At 46.8% G+C, this 18566-nt stretch overlaps 1 protein-coding gene across 1 annotated transcript in view; it reads right to left on the bottom strand.

Annotated features, from left to right (window-relative positions):
• Positions 1–18566, bottom strand: part of LOC310877802 (dynein axonemal heavy chain 1-like) — a gene marked incomplete at both ends in the record, with an annotated part of 114639 nt that overhangs the window by 23085 nt on the left and 72988 nt on the right. The window contains 14 exons of the mRNA XM_083791751.1: positions 1537–1681; positions 2978–3177; positions 4203–4354; positions 5083–5278; positions 6629–6854; positions 7966–8126; positions 9112–9261; positions 9682–9801; positions 11600–11636; positions 12162–12214; positions 13169–13516; positions 13599–15008; positions 15617–15742; positions 16836–16967. Coding sequence (XP_083647877.1) covers positions 1537–1681; positions 2978–3177; positions 4203–4354; positions 5083–5278; positions 6629–6854; positions 7966–8126; positions 9112–9261; positions 9682–9801; positions 11600–11636; positions 12162–12214; positions 13169–13516; positions 13599–15008; positions 15617–15742; positions 16836–16967 — 3456 coding nt within the window. The remainder of the gene's footprint in view (positions 1–1536; positions 1682–2977; positions 3178–4202; positions 4355–5082; positions 5279–6628; positions 6855–7965; positions 8127–9111; positions 9262–9681; positions 9802–11599; positions 11637–12161; positions 12215–13168; positions 13517–13598; positions 15009–15616; positions 15743–16835; positions 16968–18566) is intronic.

Genomic DNA, 18566 nt, shown 5'->3' with positions numbered 1-18566 from the left:
TGGGAAGAGCATGTGTGCCACCTACAGCAAGTCCTGCAATGCATCCGTGCAGCCGGCCTAACCATCAACCCTCGAAAGTGTGCTATTGCACAAAGAGAAGTGCAATACCTGGGGTTTGTAATTGGCTATGGCAAGATCAAACCACAGGTTGGGAAAGTTGAAGCCATCCGGTCCTTCCCTGTTCCAACCACCAAGAAGAAGGTGAGAGGGTTTGTTGGCCTCGTCGGGTGGTACAGGAAATTTATTCCCCATTTTGCAGAGAGATCAGCAGTGCTCACAGACCTCACGAGAGACGCATTCCCCACTAACGTGAGATGGACTGATGAGTGTGATAAAGCATTCAAAGACCTCAAGGAAGCAATCTGCACCCATCCAGTCCTTCACACTCCAGACTTTGACAAGCCATTCACCCTGCAGACAGATGCTTCTGGAGTGGGCCTTGGAGCGGTGCTGTTGCAGGAGGTGGATGGAGAGAGGAAGCCGGTGGCATTCCTGAGTCGTAAGCTGGAAGACAGAGAGACCAGGTATTCAACAGTGGAGAAAGAGTGTTTGGCGATGAAGTGGGCCATTGACACCCTCAGATACTATCTGTTAGGACGACACTTCTTTCTAGAGACTGACCATCGTGCACTGCAGTGGCTGAATCGCATGAAGGATGCAAATATACGCATTGCGGGTTGGTATCTCTCCCTACAGCCATATGACTTTACTGTTCACTACCGGTCAGGGAAGTCCAATGTGGTGGCTGACTGCCTCTCCCGCATCCATGAAGATTGAGGAGCATCGAGAGGAGGGGGGAAATGTAACGAAGTGGTCCTCTGTTACTGATATTTGGCACATTTCAATATGTATATTGTTTGACACACAAAGGAAAAGTCATGAGTTTAACTGGTTTATTGAAAGTATTATGAACATGAAAATACCATTATGTAATATGAGACTGTGTTATGGGTACGTGAATACTGACTGCTTCTGTTCTGTCTGTTCCAGTGTGTTCGGGCAAAAGAGTCCCAGGCTACCAGAGCACCATGTATTGGTCTGGACTGGACCACAGTGAAATAGCCATGGGGGTGGTTAAGTTATGCATTGGAGCTGCTAATGATAATGTGATATGTGGGTTATCTTGCAATAGTGGGCATCATTGATATGTACTTACCGGTGTAGGGATATATAGGTTCAGGTGATGTGGGTTATGTGGGGCTCAGAAAAGGGTTGCATGTTTAACTGGTAAAATGGTACAGTCTGCACTGATTGGTTCAGCTGACTATAAAAGGCTGCCAGGAAGCACACACCAACTCAGTGTTGGATTCAGTGAGAGGGCATGGTGGAGCTGCACACCAACATGCCCTATTTGTTTGCTGCCTGTATTCTGCCATTGACCATGCTGTCAACCTTCTTTTTGGAATAAACCACGGTGTGGCTGCTTTTTACATCCTGACTCTGTGCTCATTTCCAGCCGCTTATCGGGCCCACACTACAGTGTGTGTTTCTATGTTTCTAAGGGCTCTCCCTGCTGTGCTGACAAGGTGTCTATACCTGAGGCTGTATGAAGCGCTCTCCCAGCTGTGCTGACACGAAGTCCTGCAGGCCCTGGCTGAGTCTGTCTGGCCTCAGGCAGCGAAGGACCAGCAGCTTCTGGAAGGAGTCCAGCCTGCTGGCCAATTCTCCTGGGAGGGGCTCTCTACAGAGACACACGCACGCACACACACACACGCACACACACACACACACACACACACACACACACACACACACACACACACACACACACACACACACACACACACACACACACACACACACACACACACACACACACACACACACACACACACACACACACACTTTCATTTTATACTCTGTTGTCACCACCTTACACTATTTTAATCGTTTCGCTGTGGCTAAACTATAATGACACAATTGTCAATTTAGGCATTTAGCATACACTTTAGCATATACTGCCTAAATTGTCAATTTAGGTATTTAGCATACAGCATACACACTACAGTAAGCAAGAACAACAATTACATAGAAATAGTCATCAAGGATCATAAGCAAGCTACAGTAAGATCCTAGCTTCCGTCTTAACAGTAGAATACTATTGAGCTATGGGGCCCAGCCTCCTATTGAGCTATGGGGCCCAGCCTCCTATTGAGCTATTGCACTGAACAGCACACAAACTGTACTGCCATGACCAGTGTGCTACACTACTACCCACTCGTAACAACGCTCACATGCGATGCCATGCCATGACATAATTACATTTATTACACGGCTTGGTTGAATGCTTGATTCTGGTTGAATTCAGCTGTGCGTTATTTCTTAAAGGGACACTTCACCCTTTTAGCAAAAAGATATATGTTAATGACGTTTAGAAGCTTTAGATCACTTTTCTGGGGGTATTTATGTGTGTAATATGTGGTTTTAGTTATTTTAGATTGTAGCAGTGAGCCTGTTGTCTCTGATGTCATGGACACTGGTCTCACTACCTTCCTGGACTACAATTCCCATAATTCTTTGGTGCACTGCTCCTCCTTGCGGATAGGGGGAGAGCTGTCTTACTGAGAAAACATGTAGTCCAGGAAGGAAGTGAGCACAGTGTCCATGACATCAGAGACAACAGGCTCACTGCTACAATCTAAAAGATCTAAAACCACATATTACATACATAAAGCCCCCCAGGAAAGTGTTCTAAAGCTTCTAAACGTCATTAACATATATTTTTTGCAAAAAGGGTGAAGTGTCCCTTTAACACACAATGTCATTCAACTAAACGTTGCTCTCAAGAATGTTTTTACTTTCATTACCATCACTTTTGGGTCAATTTTAATTCATGTATTATGTAGCCGTGAAATAAGCGGCATAATGAATGGCTAGGTGGTCATTGTTTTGTTGTCGGTGATTTAATCAACAATGACCATGCACCTAGCCATTCATTATCCCTTGCATAATTAGGTGTAATGTGTGCGTTATGAACCTGTGAGGCTGGCTGCTGTCAACGATGTTCTTGAAGGCCGCCAGGTGACCAGGGAAGCCCTCTGCCAGGCCGCTGAAGGCGGGCAGAGTGCTGAGAGCCAGGACGTCCTGCCAGGCGCGCTCTGACAGCCAGCTCACCGCTGGGTTGGTCAGCTGCCTCGCCGCCGGCATTCCCCCGGACAACAAGTAGCGCCACTCGGCCTGGTGCACGCACGCACACACACACGCACGCAGGCGCACGCACGCACACACACACACACACACACACACACACACACACACACGCACACGCACACACAGAAAACGTTTTCGAGTGGTGCAACCAGTCCTATAGACAGCTATGTGTGTGGCTGAGTCCCTGTGTCCGAGCATGACAATAGCTTTATAGCGTTTGTTCACCACCAAGTGTCACTGTTGCACAGCCTAACACACAGGCCAGGGAGGAGGGCTTGTACAGTACAGTACAGTACAGTACAGTACAGTACAGTACAGTACAGTACAGTACAGTACAGTACAGTACAGTACAGTACTGTACTGTAACTGTACCACTCACTTCAGACGGGTCTGATGTTTTCAGCAGTAGCAGCACCCTGACTGTTTGAACTGAATGGAATACAACCTTAATAAATGATAATTGGTAACAACTGTTCACCATATGTCAAAATGGCTGCTGCATGAACAAGGTCTATTGTCAAGACATGCCATTTCCACATGAATTATGCCGATTATGTATGCCCTTTTGATGCCCTTGATTGTGACCTTGTCCTTTGACCTTTTTGAACCAAAGGTTAGCGTTATTCTGCTAACAGGCAAACAAACAAACTAAAAAAACGAAACTAAAAAACACACACACAAACTAAAATAAATAAAAATAAACTGACACCATGGCACTTATTAACCTTGTAAAAAATAAAAATAAAAAGCTTTGAAATGCCTTGATATATGTTTGTACTTTAATGTAATATATGTATACATTGTAAAAACCCTGAAACATTTTCAATAAAGTATATATATATAAAAAGTGAAAAGGGTAGCCTGATTCGCTGCGTTCCGTGGATTTAGCGAGTGACAAAACGGATTCACCGAACGCAGTGATTCTGTCTGGAACACATGCAGGCTAGGAAAAGGAGCCTGTGCTCGTGTGTGTGTGTGTGTGTGTGTGTGTTGTGCGCGTGCGTGCGTGCGTGCGTGCGTGCGTGCGTGCGTGCGTGCGTGCGTTGTGTCACCATGTGGATCTTGTGTTGGTCCATCATGATGCGAGCGGCCAGGAGGAAGGAGAACATGAGCTTGTGCTTGTCAAACAGGCTGCGACACACGTTGCTGTAGAGGCTGAAGGTGAAGAACCCGCTGATGTTGGCCGTCCTCTGCTCCACCGTGGCTGTCATGATGGGGGACATGGACAGCAAAAAAAAACCAATAATAAGCCCCAAGAGGCCTTGTGTTGTGCCAAGAACCCTGGTCTAAAGGGCAGATTCACACCGAGTCCGTTTGATTCAAACGGTTCCCGAATAGCACTCATGCCTGGTCCCCGCTGGCCATGATTCACATTGGCCTCGATTCTTCCGCACCCGAGTACACTTCGTTCAATTGTACTCTAGTGCTTTCACATTGCAGCGATCCGGATCCAGAGCACACTTCACTCGGTCCCGATGTGGGACCGAGCGATCCGCTCCCGGGAACGCTATGCAGCATTCAACACTATACCACGACATCTGCCAATTGGTCCAGAGTCTAGTCACCTGGGACTATAGTGTGAATCTGCCCTAAAATCACTACAAACCTCTGCTTTGTATTGCTTATTGCTTTTTATAAAAATAATTGTCGACGTGGCAACATGAAAGTCATAGACATTTCCCTAAAAAAACAGTTTTTTCAGGACGTCATTTTGTAAAGTATAAATCAGTTTTTTGTTTGGGAAACATGTTTTCACCGATCCTTCTGAACCGTGTCAGTGAAACCCCAGAGTGTGAATTGAACACCAAGAGTGTACAAGTAGAACCAAATGGACCCATGGCGAGGCAGCTGAGCCATAATGGAGACCCATAAGGGTCTCGGTTGCATTATCTGTACACTTTATTTTAGGCGGTCACTCAGACGGGAGCTCACCCGCTCTCTCCGAGTCGCCGACGGCAGCGAGGAAGACGGCCAGGAACCACTCCAGAGAGTACTGGTACATGGGGTCCACGTTGGCCAGGTCCGACACGCAGAAGAAGAGGACGCGCGCGCGCACGGCCACGGGCGCGTACTGCAGGCGCGTGGCGTCGATGTCCCGCTCCGTCTCCTCCGCCGCTGTCACCTTGGCCTGGCGGTGGAACGTTGGCATATCAACGACACATCGACACAAGGGTGTATATATATATATATTATATTTATATATATATATATATACACACGCACATCATGCTGGACGGGGCAATGTCGCACAGAACTAGTTAAAACAATTACTCCGATTCTCAAATCACTTGAACAAAGTTCCACGGTGATAATAGTGGCATTGTGACAATGTTATGTTATGTTATGTTATGTTATGTTATGTTATGTTATGTTATGTTATGTTATGTTATGTTATGTTATGTTATGTTATGTTATGTTACCGTATATTATATTATATTATATTACCGTATATTATATTATATTATATTATATTATATTATATTAATGATACATTTTGTGCTGTGCCAATGAAATCTTTTATCCACACCAATCTGGGATTCTTTTGAAACACATACTAAGCTAAGGGGTCTGCTTTACACCGCTTTGCATATAAACAAAGCTATGATAGGCTCTTGTCTATATATAGTAAAAACATGCTATTTTCAGCAAGTGTAAAAACTAAAAACTAAATCAACTGTATAGATTTAGTCAACTAAAATCTCATGATATTTACTCGACTGAAACTATAGACTAACCCATTCTGACCGGGCACCCATTTTGGTGTTGGCATCATGTTATGCTTTAGCTATGTCACGTCCTGTCCCAGAACGTCCCATGCCTGGTCCGCCACCCTTATGTTCTCTCCTACCTACCCTGTGTGTTCCCCTCCCCCACCCTACCTGAGAGACAGTTTCCTCCTGGGAACACAGCTGTGGACACTTGTGCCTACTAATGACTTTGGGATTTAAGTGGTGTGTTTGTGGGACTCTGTGTCGGTTTATAGTTTGGTTCTACGCCAGCTTTGCGCTGCTGTTCCTGTATGTTCCTGCCCTGTGTGGCGTTTCCTGTGTTCTTTTGATTCCTAAGTTAAGTAAAGTGTTTTATATCAGTCATTCTTGTGTTCAATCTCCTGCTTGGTTCCACACACATACTCCGGGTCGGCAGCCTGACAAGCTATTGAAAAATAGCAGATCTACAAGCTCATATCGCGCCACCGAGTGGCGCGATACGAGCTTGTAGGTCTGCTATTTTTGAAAAATCGAAGAGCGACTGACATTTCTAGAATCTGATCTCAGGTCAGAATGGATTCATCAGACCAGTGTGTGTCCAGTGGAAACCTCGTATGAATCTGATCTCAGGTCAGAAAGGGCTAAACACTAAAACATTCCAGGTGACAAAAAAAAAGAAAACGTGACTAAAACTCAATGAGAACTATTCAAGAGACCTATAATGACTGAACTAAAAGATCACAGCCGCCGACGAGGACGACGGGCCTGACCTTGATCTCCCCGGCCTTGACCTTGGAGGCGGCCAGCACGCGGATGAGCTCCAGGTCGTCCACGGGGTTCCCCTGGGAGGAGCCGAGGCGGAGCAGGATGCGCTCCTCCAGCTCCGCCAGCTGCTGCTTCATCAGAGCCACGCTGACCACCAGCTGGCCCTTGGCCTCCTCCAGGTCCGGACGCTCCTCGGCCACCACGCGGCCCAGGAGCTGCTGCTCCAGACCACTGGAAGCACACAGACACACACACACACACACACACACGCGCGCACGCACGCACGCACGCACGCACGCACGCACGCACGCACGCACGCACGCACGCACGCACGCACGCACACGCACACGCACACGCACACGCACACGCACACGCACACACACACATGCGTGCACGCACGCACGCACGCACACACACCACGCGCGCACAAGAGAGACATTTTTAAACCGCTAAATAAAGCGTATAAAATGTGCGTAGTGTATATAAATCATATAATGAATTATTTATTTCTTCACATAATCTAAATGTGTTATGGTCATGATTCACCAGGATCCTGGATGGCTTGGTTCTAGGCTTAAAATGATTGCTATAAATATTTTGATAAATCCCTTATGGGGAAAATGACATGTCGTCACAGCAGAGCAGCATGTGACGTCACAGATAGAACCTGTGTGTGTATCATCCATTAAGGCCATTTTGGGGCGGGAACCCCTTTTGGTGTTAGCATTATGCTATGCTTTAGCTATTGAAAAATAGCAGATCTACAAGCTCATAGCGCGCCACCGAGTGGCGAGCTACGAGCTATGAGCTACGAGCTATTTTAGAAAAATCGAAGATCGACTTTAGCTGTTGAAAAACAGCTGATCTAGATCTTGTAGATGTGCCATTTTCTTTTAAATAGTGAACATGTGTACAAAATTAATCTTTGAATATATATTCTTTCACAGTGCACGTTTTTTTAACTAAAATCTTTTCTTCTGGGAGGTCTCCCTGGAACGACATATCCTTGTCCTTGAAGTAAAAAAAGGTTAGAGAGGCACTGGTACATTATTTTCTCAGAAAACTGTCAGGATTTAGAAGACATTTTGTAGAATCTGGTCTCAGGTCTTAACCCATTCTGACCTGAGATCAGATTAAAAAAATGTCTTCTACATCCTGACAGTTTTCTGAAAAAGCCATGTTTCTATGTCAGTCGTTCTTAAATTTTTCTAAAATAGCAGACCTACAAGCTCGTAGCGCGCCACTCGGTGGCGCGCTATGAGCTTGTAGATCTGCTATTTTTCAATAGCTAAAGCATAACATAATGCTAACAGCAGAGAAAATGGGTTAAGGTGTGTCCTACCTGGGCGAGAGGGTGAAGTTGATGAGGGTGACCTTGGTGCAGATCTCTGGGGAGTAATGTGGGTTGGCCAGCTTGGTGGTGATGTACATCCTGAAGTCAGCGTGGTACGGGACGATGGTGTCGCCAAGCTTCAGCACCACGCCACCCCGCTGCTTGAACGTCTGAGTAGCGCACGCACACACACACACACACACACACACAGACACAGACACACACACATGGAGTGCACGGAGTGTGAGTTAAATTAAATGTCTATGTGAGTTAGCCTGGGTTCCGGCCTGATTCGCTTTCATTTTGTGATTTGTCTTGTCACTTCGCTACTCCAGTCTGGCCAGTCTCCTGTTTGCATTTCATAGCGTCACCTGTTGCGTATCCGCGTTGTTGCCGATACGCCACCAGCCAGCGGAGCGGTATCCATGCTTTTCTCACTGCTGAAAATAACAGCGCCAGTTCGAGACTCGAGAGCAAAATCTATAGTTGTCCACGATGTCAGATTCAGTAGTACAAAAAAAAAACCCGGACTGCTGTGTGGGGTGAGTTTAGTGAATAATACATAAGTTGCAGGGCAACAGCATTGGTGCACATTGATACGATGTCAAACTAGTGTTTTATAGTAGCGAAGTGACATAACAAATCACGGAACGCAACAAATCATAAACGGCAGGGGAAAAGTGAAAAAGAAAGACTCAACTATCGACCATCGCAGCAAGAGCGCCAACATTCCGAAGCACTGAAAGAGTGCTAAAACGGTGAAAGACACAGGTGAAGCTTCAAATCCCCGAAGGTTAAGAGTCGACCTCCGAGAGGTCACAGACAAGGCCAGTTATGCTCCACCTCTGTTTCCATATAGCGTTAGGTCTCCTTGACACTATGCGTCTGACTGTACGAGTGTACGTGCAATTTCCTCATTCGAATGCATGCGGGATCACAAATGTACTTTAGTTAAAAGAAACAATTTTATCGCTACTCAAAGAAACAGAGACAGGGTTTAAGGTGGCAAATGCCCACTCTCCGCAGTGGGAAGACCTCCACCTTCTTTTCTGTAAAACCTACACACACACACACCACACACACACACACACACACACACACACACACACACACACACACAGTACAATGTGTGGCCGAGTGTGTAGTACGAATCACCTGTCTCAGTAAGACGGGTTCCAGGGCAGGATCCAAGTCTTCTCCCACGTTCTCCAGTAGGCAGGGTTTGCCGAAACGAATGGCGTTCTCCAGGCTACGGAGGAAGTCACGGTCACTGAGCCTCATGGTGACCAGTCCAGTGTCACGCTCCTTTGGGAGAAAACGGGACACAGGGGAGTCACTTCTCGCCAACGTCAACACGACTGACCCCCTTTGCCATCCATGTTCCTATCCTATAGTGCTGGTTTAATAGATCAGGTCATCAGCTGACAACAACAAAAGAACGTATAGTGAGATAAAAAAATAAATAGAAATCATAGGTGCCGTGCACTATGCAAGTAGTAATGTGTATGTATGTATGTATGTACTGTACTATGTTTGTACTACGTATGTATGTACAGTATGTATGTATGTATGTATGTATGTTATGTATGATTGTATGTATGTATTATGTATGCATCCATGCATGCATGCACTTATCCGTGTGGTTACTGTACATACACTATGAGTCTATTATGTGTGTGTACAATCATAGATTTAGTGTCGGATCCTTAGTTTTCAGTTTTTCACCATGTTTTTGATCCACTTGTTGGCCTGTCCCTGTGGGTCGATGAACAGAGGCCAGCGCTGACAGTGCTGCGTTATCACGCCATTCTCCACCGACAGGCTGTCTCTGGGCAAGCCTGTTATCTGCACACACGACCAGACAGACAGACGTACGGACAGACAGACACAGGCGGACAGACAGACAGACAGACACAGGCGGACGGACAGACAGACACAGGCGGACGGACAGACAGACAGACAGACAGACACACAGACAGACTTATACAGATTATACATTTGATACATTTGAGTCGCTGTTGTCCGGCAGAAACCCTGTATCTCTATATATATTTTTTCTCTATGTTTTTTTTCTTTCGTAAATTAACAGCCCTCCTTGATTATACTACAGCGTCACACAAAAATACCAAAAGTAGATCGGCAAGCTGCAAAAACGCGGCACGAAGCGACGCGTTTGGAGCTCGTCGATCTGCTACTTTTTTCATTTGAATCCTGAAAAGTAACTGTTCTGTTTTCCACCCGACAGAGACAAAAGTAACTGTTCTGTTTTCCACCCGACAGAGACAAAAGTAACTGTTCTGTTTTCCACCCGACAGAGACAAAGTAACTGTTCTGTTTCCACCCGACAGAGACAAAAGTAACTGTTCTGTTTTCCACCCGACAGAGACAAAAGTAACTGTTCCGTTTCCACCCGACAGAGACAAAAGTAACTGTTCTGTTTTCCACCCGACAGAGACAAAAGTAACTGTTCTGTTTCCACCCGACAGAGACAAAAGTAACTGTTCTGTTTCCACCCGACAGAGACAAAAGTAACTGTTCCGTTTTCCACCCGACAGAGACAAAAGTAACTGTTCCGTTTCCACCCGACAGAGACAAAAGTAACTGTTCTGTTTTCCACCCGACAGAGACAAAAGTAACTGTTCTGTTTTCCACCCGACAGAGACAAAGTAACTGTTCTGTTTTCCACCCGACAGAGACAAAAGTAACTGTTCTGTTTTCCACCCGACAGAGACAAAAGTAACTGTTCCGTTTCCACCCGACAGAGACAAAAGTAACTGTTCTGTTTCCACCCGACAGAGACAAAAGTAACTGTTCTGTTTCCACCCGACAGAGACAAAAGTAACTGTTCTGTTTCCACCCGACAGAGACAAAAGTAACTGTTCCGTTTCCACCCGACAGAGACAAAAGTAACTGTTCTGTTTCCACCCGACAGAGACAAAAGTAACTGTTCTGTTTTCCACCCGACAGAGACAAAAGTAACTGTTCTGTTTTCCACCCGACAGAGACAAAAGTAACTGTTCTGTTTCCACCCGACAGAGACAAAAGACATATACAGTATGAAGTAACTGTTCTGTTTCCACCCGACAGAGACAAAAGACCAGTATATATACAGTATATTGAATCTAAACATATCCCATTAAAGGCTGTTAGTGACCAATCTAAACACATCCTATTATAGGCTCTTATTGTGACCTGCCAGGAGTGGATCCGGACCGGGTCTCCCAGGGTACTGATCAGGATATAATTAATCTAAACACATCCTATTAAAGGCTCTTAGTGACCTGCCAGGAGCGGATCCGGACCGGGTCTCCCAGGGTACTGATCAGGATATAATTAATCTAAACACATCCTATTAAAGGCTCTTAGTGACCTGCCAGGAGCGGATCCGGACCGGGTCTTCCAGGGTACTGATCAGGATATAATTAATCTAAACACATCCCATTAAAGGCTCTTATAGTGACCTGCCAGGAGCGGATCCGGACCGGGTCTTCCAGGGTACTGATCAGGATATAATTAATCTAAACACATCCCATTAAAGGCTCTTATAGTGACCTGCCAGGAGCGGATCCGGACCGGGTCTTCCAGCGTACTGATCAGGATATAATTAATCTAAACACATCCCATTAAAGGCTCTTATAGTGACCTGCCAGGAGCGGATCCGGACCGGGTCTCCCAGGGTACTGATCAGGATATAATGAATCTAAACACATCCCATTAACGGCTCTTATTGTCAGGATGTGATCCAAGTAGGACCCAAATGCGAGGAAGTCAGGATCAAGTGGAAGTTTATTTTAACAGAGGTTTGCAGGAGAGCAACACCATCAAACAAACAGACTTGGAACTCAGGTTTACAAGACAATAAAGAATAATCCAACAGAGAACACAACCAAACACAGGGCTTAAATAGGCACAAGATTAACAGGACACAGGTGAACTCAAATCAAATCAACACAAGGATTGGCTGGGGGAAAACAAGACACAGGTGAAACAAAGAACCAAAAATCAGGGAAGGTGAGACAAGGCAGGAACCAACTACAAAGGAAAACAGGAAACACAAAGCATTACTTCAAAATAATATTCAAGAACACCATAGCATAACCTCAGAATAAGTTTCAAGAACAACAAAAACAACACACGAAAGGCAGATCATGACAGTACCCCCCTTCAAAGGGGCGTATCCCAGACGCCCCATAAAAACAACAAACGGGAGGTGGTCCAGCGGAGGGACCAGGGCACTGCACTGAGGGACAGGACTGAACTGGAGGGACAGGGCAAGACAGAGGGGACAGGGCGTAAACAGAACTGGACTAGAGCAAAGAGCCAGGGGCTGGGGAGACTGACCAACACAGAACAGAGAGAAGGATAGAGGACACTGGTAAGGAAAAGGTGACGAGAAACGGGCAGAAAATAGACAAGACCGAGTAGGAATCACGCACACAAGCAATCAAGAAGAAGAAGGGCAAAGACATCCAAACAGGCATCACACAACTAGGTGAAAAGCTGACAAACTACAAGAAACCATGAGGAAAACACTGCAGGCTACAACCATTCCACAGGACAGACAAAGAGAGACAGCGGAACTCACAACCAAACAACCGGGATCACATAGAAAGACAAGTGGGCAAACACACAGACAGACATGCAGATAGGCACATAGACAAGCAGACAGGCATCAACTCAGACAAACCAACAGACAAACAGATTAACTGACACACTGGCAGGCAAGCGGACAAACAGGTGATCTCACACAACATCTGGCGGGAAAGAAAGTCAGAAGGTAGACTGGATGACTGGGGGGTAGACAGACGGACTAAAAGACTAGCAGACAAACTAGCAGACACACAGAGAGGGAGACAGGCAGACAAACAGAAAGGGAGAGCAGTAGGCAGACCAAGCGAACCCTTCACCAAAGGGCAGGACATTCCAGAACGGAACAGAGGAGGCTGGGAAAAGGAAGTAGCTTGGGGAACAAAGGGGCTGGCATACTGGTGGGCCACAGGGGAGAAAGGCTGCAAAACTGGGGAAGAAAGGTGGCCAGGGACAGGACTAGAAACGGGACTATAGGCAGGGCTAGATATGGGACTATGAGCAGTGCTGGGTTTAGGGCAAAGAGGCTGAAAAGGGCTGGGACAAAATGGCCCAGCAGAGCATGGGGACAAAGGCTCAGGAGGACATAGAGACAGGGACATTGGGAGAACAAAACACGCTTCACATGGCTGTTTAGACACTGGGAGGACTGAACTGGGGTCTGGTGGCTGGGGGAACACTGGCAGGACAGAACAGGAGTCTGGTGGCTGGGGGAACACTGGGAGGACAGAACAGGAGTCTGGCGGCCGGGGGGACACTGGGAGGACAAAACAGGAGTCTGGTGGCTGGGGGGACACTGGGAGGACAAAACAGGAGTCTGGTGGCCGGGGGAACACTGGGAGGACAGAACAGGAGTCTGGTGGCCGGGGGGACACTGGGAGGACAAAACAGGAGTCTGGTGGCTGGGGGAACACTGGGAGGACAAAACAGGAGTCTGGTGGCTGGGGGGACACTGGGAGGACAAAACAGGAGTCTGGTGGCCGGGGGAACACTGGGAGGACAGAACAGGAGTCTGGTGGCCGGGGGGACACTGGGTTAGGTTCAACAGCGACAACCAGAGGCAGTTCAGAATGTTCAATGGGGGTGTCAGCAGGGTAAACGGACAGGGTCTCCGGCAGACTGTCAGCAGAGACAGCTGACAGGACGTCTGGCCGGGAATCGGCATAGTCCGCTGGCAGAGCATCAGCGAGGGAAGTCAATGGGGATGCAGGCACGACGTTGGTGATGGCGACGGCTGGGTAAACATGTGGAACACAAGCGGGGGCAGCCGACGAGGACACAGACAGGACAGAGGCGGGGACAGACAAGAACACAGACAGGACAGAGGCGGGGACAGACGAGGACACAGACTGGACATAGGCGGGGACAGACGAGGACACAGACTGGACATAGGCGGGGACAGACGAGGACACGGACAGGTCACTGACGGGACTAGGCAGGGTGTTGGCGGGACCAGCCAACACAATCTCAGGCAAAACTGGGGGCAGAGTTACAGTAGCACTGGGCAGCAGTGGAGCCTCTTGAACCCAGGGCAGTGATACACACTGGGCACTGGATAGCAAGGACTCCAAGGCGCTGGGCAGCGAAGAATCCAGGACGCTGGGCAACAGGGAGCGTTGGTGGTGTCGGGAACCATGTCGCGCACGCCCCCTTCTGGAGGTCCCACGGGTTCCCCTGAACACGACCAAACGAGACCCCTCAAATGGGTCTTGGGCTGGAGTCGGCTCAGGGTAGACAGGTACCGAGTCATTACAGACAAGATCAGGGAATTTCACAAAGCAGGCAGGTACAGGGACGGCCAACGAGGTGCAATGCAGAAGAGTGTCAGCAGCACCGGGCACAGTGACACTGGGCAGCTCGGAGGCGCTGGGCAGCGCAGGCTCGGTGGCACTGGGCAGTGCAGGCTCGGTGGCACTGGGCAGCTCGGGTTCGCTGGGCAGCTCGGGTGCGCTGGGCAGCTCGCGTGCGCTGGGCAGCTCGGGTGCGCTGGGCAGCTCGGGTTCGCTGGGCAGCACGGGTTCGCTGGGCAGCTCGCGTGCGCTGGGCAGCTCGGGTGAGCTGGGCAGCTCGGGTGCGCTGGGCAGCTCGGGTGCGCTGGGCAGCACGGGTTCGCTGGGCAGCTCGGGTTCGCTGGGCAGCACGGGTTCGCTGGGCAGCACAGGCATGGACTTGGTGGTGCTGGGCAGCACAGGTTCAGGAACACTAGATACTGGAGAACCAAAAACTCTTCTCAGCTCTGTAGTGAAAGAGTTGTAGCTGGAGCAAAAACTTTGTTCCTCCTCCCACACATCAATAGCCCAGGATAGGGCCTCTCCTGTGAGCATGTACCTCACATAAGCCAGGCGGAAATGTTCAGTGGAGAAGGCAGGTGCCTGGTCCTCAAAAACTGCCCAACACTGGGCAAGGAAAGAGTCACAGGACTCAGGATTACCTCCATAACGCTCAGGGTGAGGAACGTGGAGCCCCTGGGTGGGCAAGGCATGGGCAGGAGAAGGCAGAGTACAGGCATGTGTCACAGGTGTGTGCACCGACAGACCTGGGCTCACTAGTGGCTTGCTCCAAACTGCTGGCATCTTGGAAATAAATTAAAAAAAACAAAACTCTTCCCGCTGGGTCCAAAGGTGGTTGGATTATTATGTCAGGATGTGATCCAAGTAGGACCCAAATGCGAGGAAGTCAGGATCAAGTGGAAGTTTATTTTAACAGAGGTTTGCAGGAGAGCAACACCATCAAACAAACAGACTTGGAACTCAGGTTTACAAGACAATAAAGAATAATCCAACAGAGAACACAACCAAACACAGGGCTTAAATAGGCACAAGATTAACAGGACACAGGTGAACTCAAATCAAATCAACACAAGGATTGGCTGGGGGAAAACAAGACACAGGTGAAACAAAGAACCAAAAATCAGGGAAGGTGAGACAAGGCAGGAACCAACTACAAAGGAAAACAGGAAACACAAAGCATTACTTCAAAATAATATTCAAGAACACCATAGCATAACCTCAGAATAAGTTTCAAGAACAACAAAAACAACACACGAAAGGCAGATCATGACACTTATAGTGACCTGCCAGGAGCGGATCCGGACCGGGTCTCCCAGGGTACTGATCAGGTCAGGCTTGTCCGTGTGAGGAACACCGAGCCGTTTGAGTCCGCACAGCCATTCCTCCACCATGGACTCTCTGTACTCCCCCTGGTGGACACACAGACACAATGCATGGCATCACGTGAACGCAACTAACCATAATATTTTAAAGGTTACTTACTTCCCGTATGTTAACCAGTTCCATAGTTTGAACACAAGGGCTAGTGTAGCTGATCTTAAACCACCACACCTAAAACATAAGGTAGGTAGAAGCTCATTTAAATATACAGGGCAGGAGGATTGGAACAAAATCCCAAGGGAAATTAAATTTGCCCAGTCTCTGAACAATTTAAAATTATGTTGAAAAAGTGGCTGATGGGCAAGTTAGTATAGTGCTGTATTTATCTATTTATATCTATTTATTGTCTTTTGTTTACTGATCAATGATGGCCTGTTGTAAATGTCATTAGTATTGTGATGTTCTTCTTATGCTGTAACTATTTATTTATTTGGATCACAATGGAATTAAGTCCTCTGACTTTTTGTGCAATCCTGATAATTCTGTACTGCTCATTTATGAATTGTATCGTGAATATATCAAATAAAAATGAAATACAAATATATTTTATAATATAATATTTACTTGCTTACTTGGAACGATTCAAAGTTGGAAATGCAAGCCCCCTCTGTGTCCCGTTTATGCCCATATATAGAGTCATTTGTCAGGCATGCCCAAATATGGAGTATATGCAGATGTCAGAAACATCATTGTGATGTCGGAACAGGCCAGCTCCATATATGGAGATGTCCAGGGGGGGGGGGGGGGGGGACGGTTCTCGAGTTACGTGGATTACAGACGTTTGTACACATGAATCAAATCAAATCAAATCAAAAACCAAGGAACGGGATGCCTAATTCTAAATGCCCGTTGGGCACACTGGCTTACTTGGAACGATGCAAGTTGGGAATGCATGCCCCACCCTAGTTATTATCACTGTGTCCCGTCGTGTATGCCCAGAGTTATTTGTCAGGCAGGCCCAAATATAGGCATGCCTGAGGAAGGTCCGGAGGGACCGAAGCGTTGCTTCGTTAAATAAGACAATACTCACGCGCCGAGCAGATGCACAGTATGCGGGGTGTACCTTATTGCTTTCATATAGCTTATCAAGAGAGAATGACATCCACCACCGGCCCCACTTACAATGAACGGTCCAAGGTAGGCGATGTATCCTGCAGACAGTAGCACGTCTCCTGCTACGTTATTGACCATGTAGTCCAGATGATGCATGCTCTCCGTCCAACGCACCTTCTCATCCGCCAGCCCACCTAGAAGCTACAGAGAGGCAGCACATCATCACACTGGATCAGCCACATAGGGAAATGGGCTCAAATGACAAATTGGGAGGGGAAACAGGGGGGTAACATTTGTGTGACCTGTGTGAGGTTCAATGTTTGAGACAATTACACGTTGTATTGTTTGATTGTTTGGCATGTTCATGTTTAACTGGTTGCCACGTCACAATTCAAATCACACCTGTGTGAACTGAGCGGTGCAACTATGCAGTTATTGTTATAGTTATACGGTATTGTACTGTGCTCTGTACTGTATAACTGCGTTACTGCATGGGGGTCCCCAGGGTCCCCGGAACATCCTTGGGAATTCGCCCAAGGGGCCGGCCCCCGATTCCGGCGAGCCTTCCCGCGTCCGAAACGATCGAAAAATGACATAATTAAAGTGTGGGGGTCCCCGGAACATCCAGACTCCCAGGAACACTGTTACGGCAAGCCTATACCAATTTCCAATTTCCATATAATTTTGGTGGTCCTTGACATGAGATAGTTTGAGAACCACTGGTATAGAAACATAGGGTTTTTCAGATAACTGTCATGATTTAGAAGACACTTTGTATAATCTGGTCTCAGGTCTCAATGGGTTACATTATCGTCTGTCACAGTGTTGATTTTTTTTTTTTTTAAGTAAATTTTATTCAAAGAGTAAGATATGCAAATTTTACAGACAGAGAATATGACTCTTTGGGGTTTTTTTTACATTTTCTCCCACAACTCCCCTCCCAGTCATCCCCACCCACCATCCCTCCCCACGAGGCCAGACATACAAACAACATATAAACACAGGTATAAAACCAATAGGTTGAGTACAAAACAACACACATAACAAACAGTATATACACAGGTATAAAACCAATAGGTAGACAAGACACTAAGATATAAAGAAATGGTTATGATTGATGAACAATTTCAATGGGGGGTAAAAATAACATTAGCAATAACACAAATAGGTAAATCAAATAAAACAAAGTAATATTAAATAAAAAGAAAAAACAACAACAACAAAAAACAGAAAAGAAAACCAAGAAGAAAAATAAAATAAAATAAGAAAAACCTATATATATACACTCATATATAAACGCTTAATTGGCTCATTTCTTGACTCTCATGTGTAATGATTTCCGATATATTATGCTATATATATACACTGCACCAAGTAGAGATCCACACACCCACACCACGTGTCTTCAGTCAGGTGAAAGTGATTCTAAACTGCTTACATACGATATTAAAGGTTGCCAATGGTTGTAAAATTTGTCAGAGGACCCTCGAATTGTGAATTTGATCTTTTCAAGTTGCAGAAAGGACATAACATCAATCAACCATGATTTAGCCGAGGGAGGGGACTTAGCCTTCCACTGTAAAAGTATCCTCCTGCGGGCGATTAATGAGGCGAAGGCAATAACATTAAGTTGCTTTCTGGGTAAAACTACATCCTCCTCCGGGATTCAAAAAATTGCAATTTGGGGGCAAGGCAAAATGGTTGTCTCCAGCACTTCAGAAATTATGTCAAAGAAAGATTTCCAGAATGGGATCAATTTGGGGCAAGACCAGAACATGTGGGACAGATTCCCTGGTGATT

This window comes from Protomyctophum parallelum, assembly GCF_964188405.1.
Source record: "Protomyctophum parallelum genome assembly, chromosome: 20".
Classification (NCBI taxonomy): Eukaryota; Metazoa; Chordata; class Actinopteri; order Myctophiformes; family Myctophidae; genus Protomyctophum; species Protomyctophum parallelum.
The sequence above is the reverse complement of the archived record's forward strand: the minus strand, read 5'-3'. Positions and strand labels throughout refer to the sequence as shown.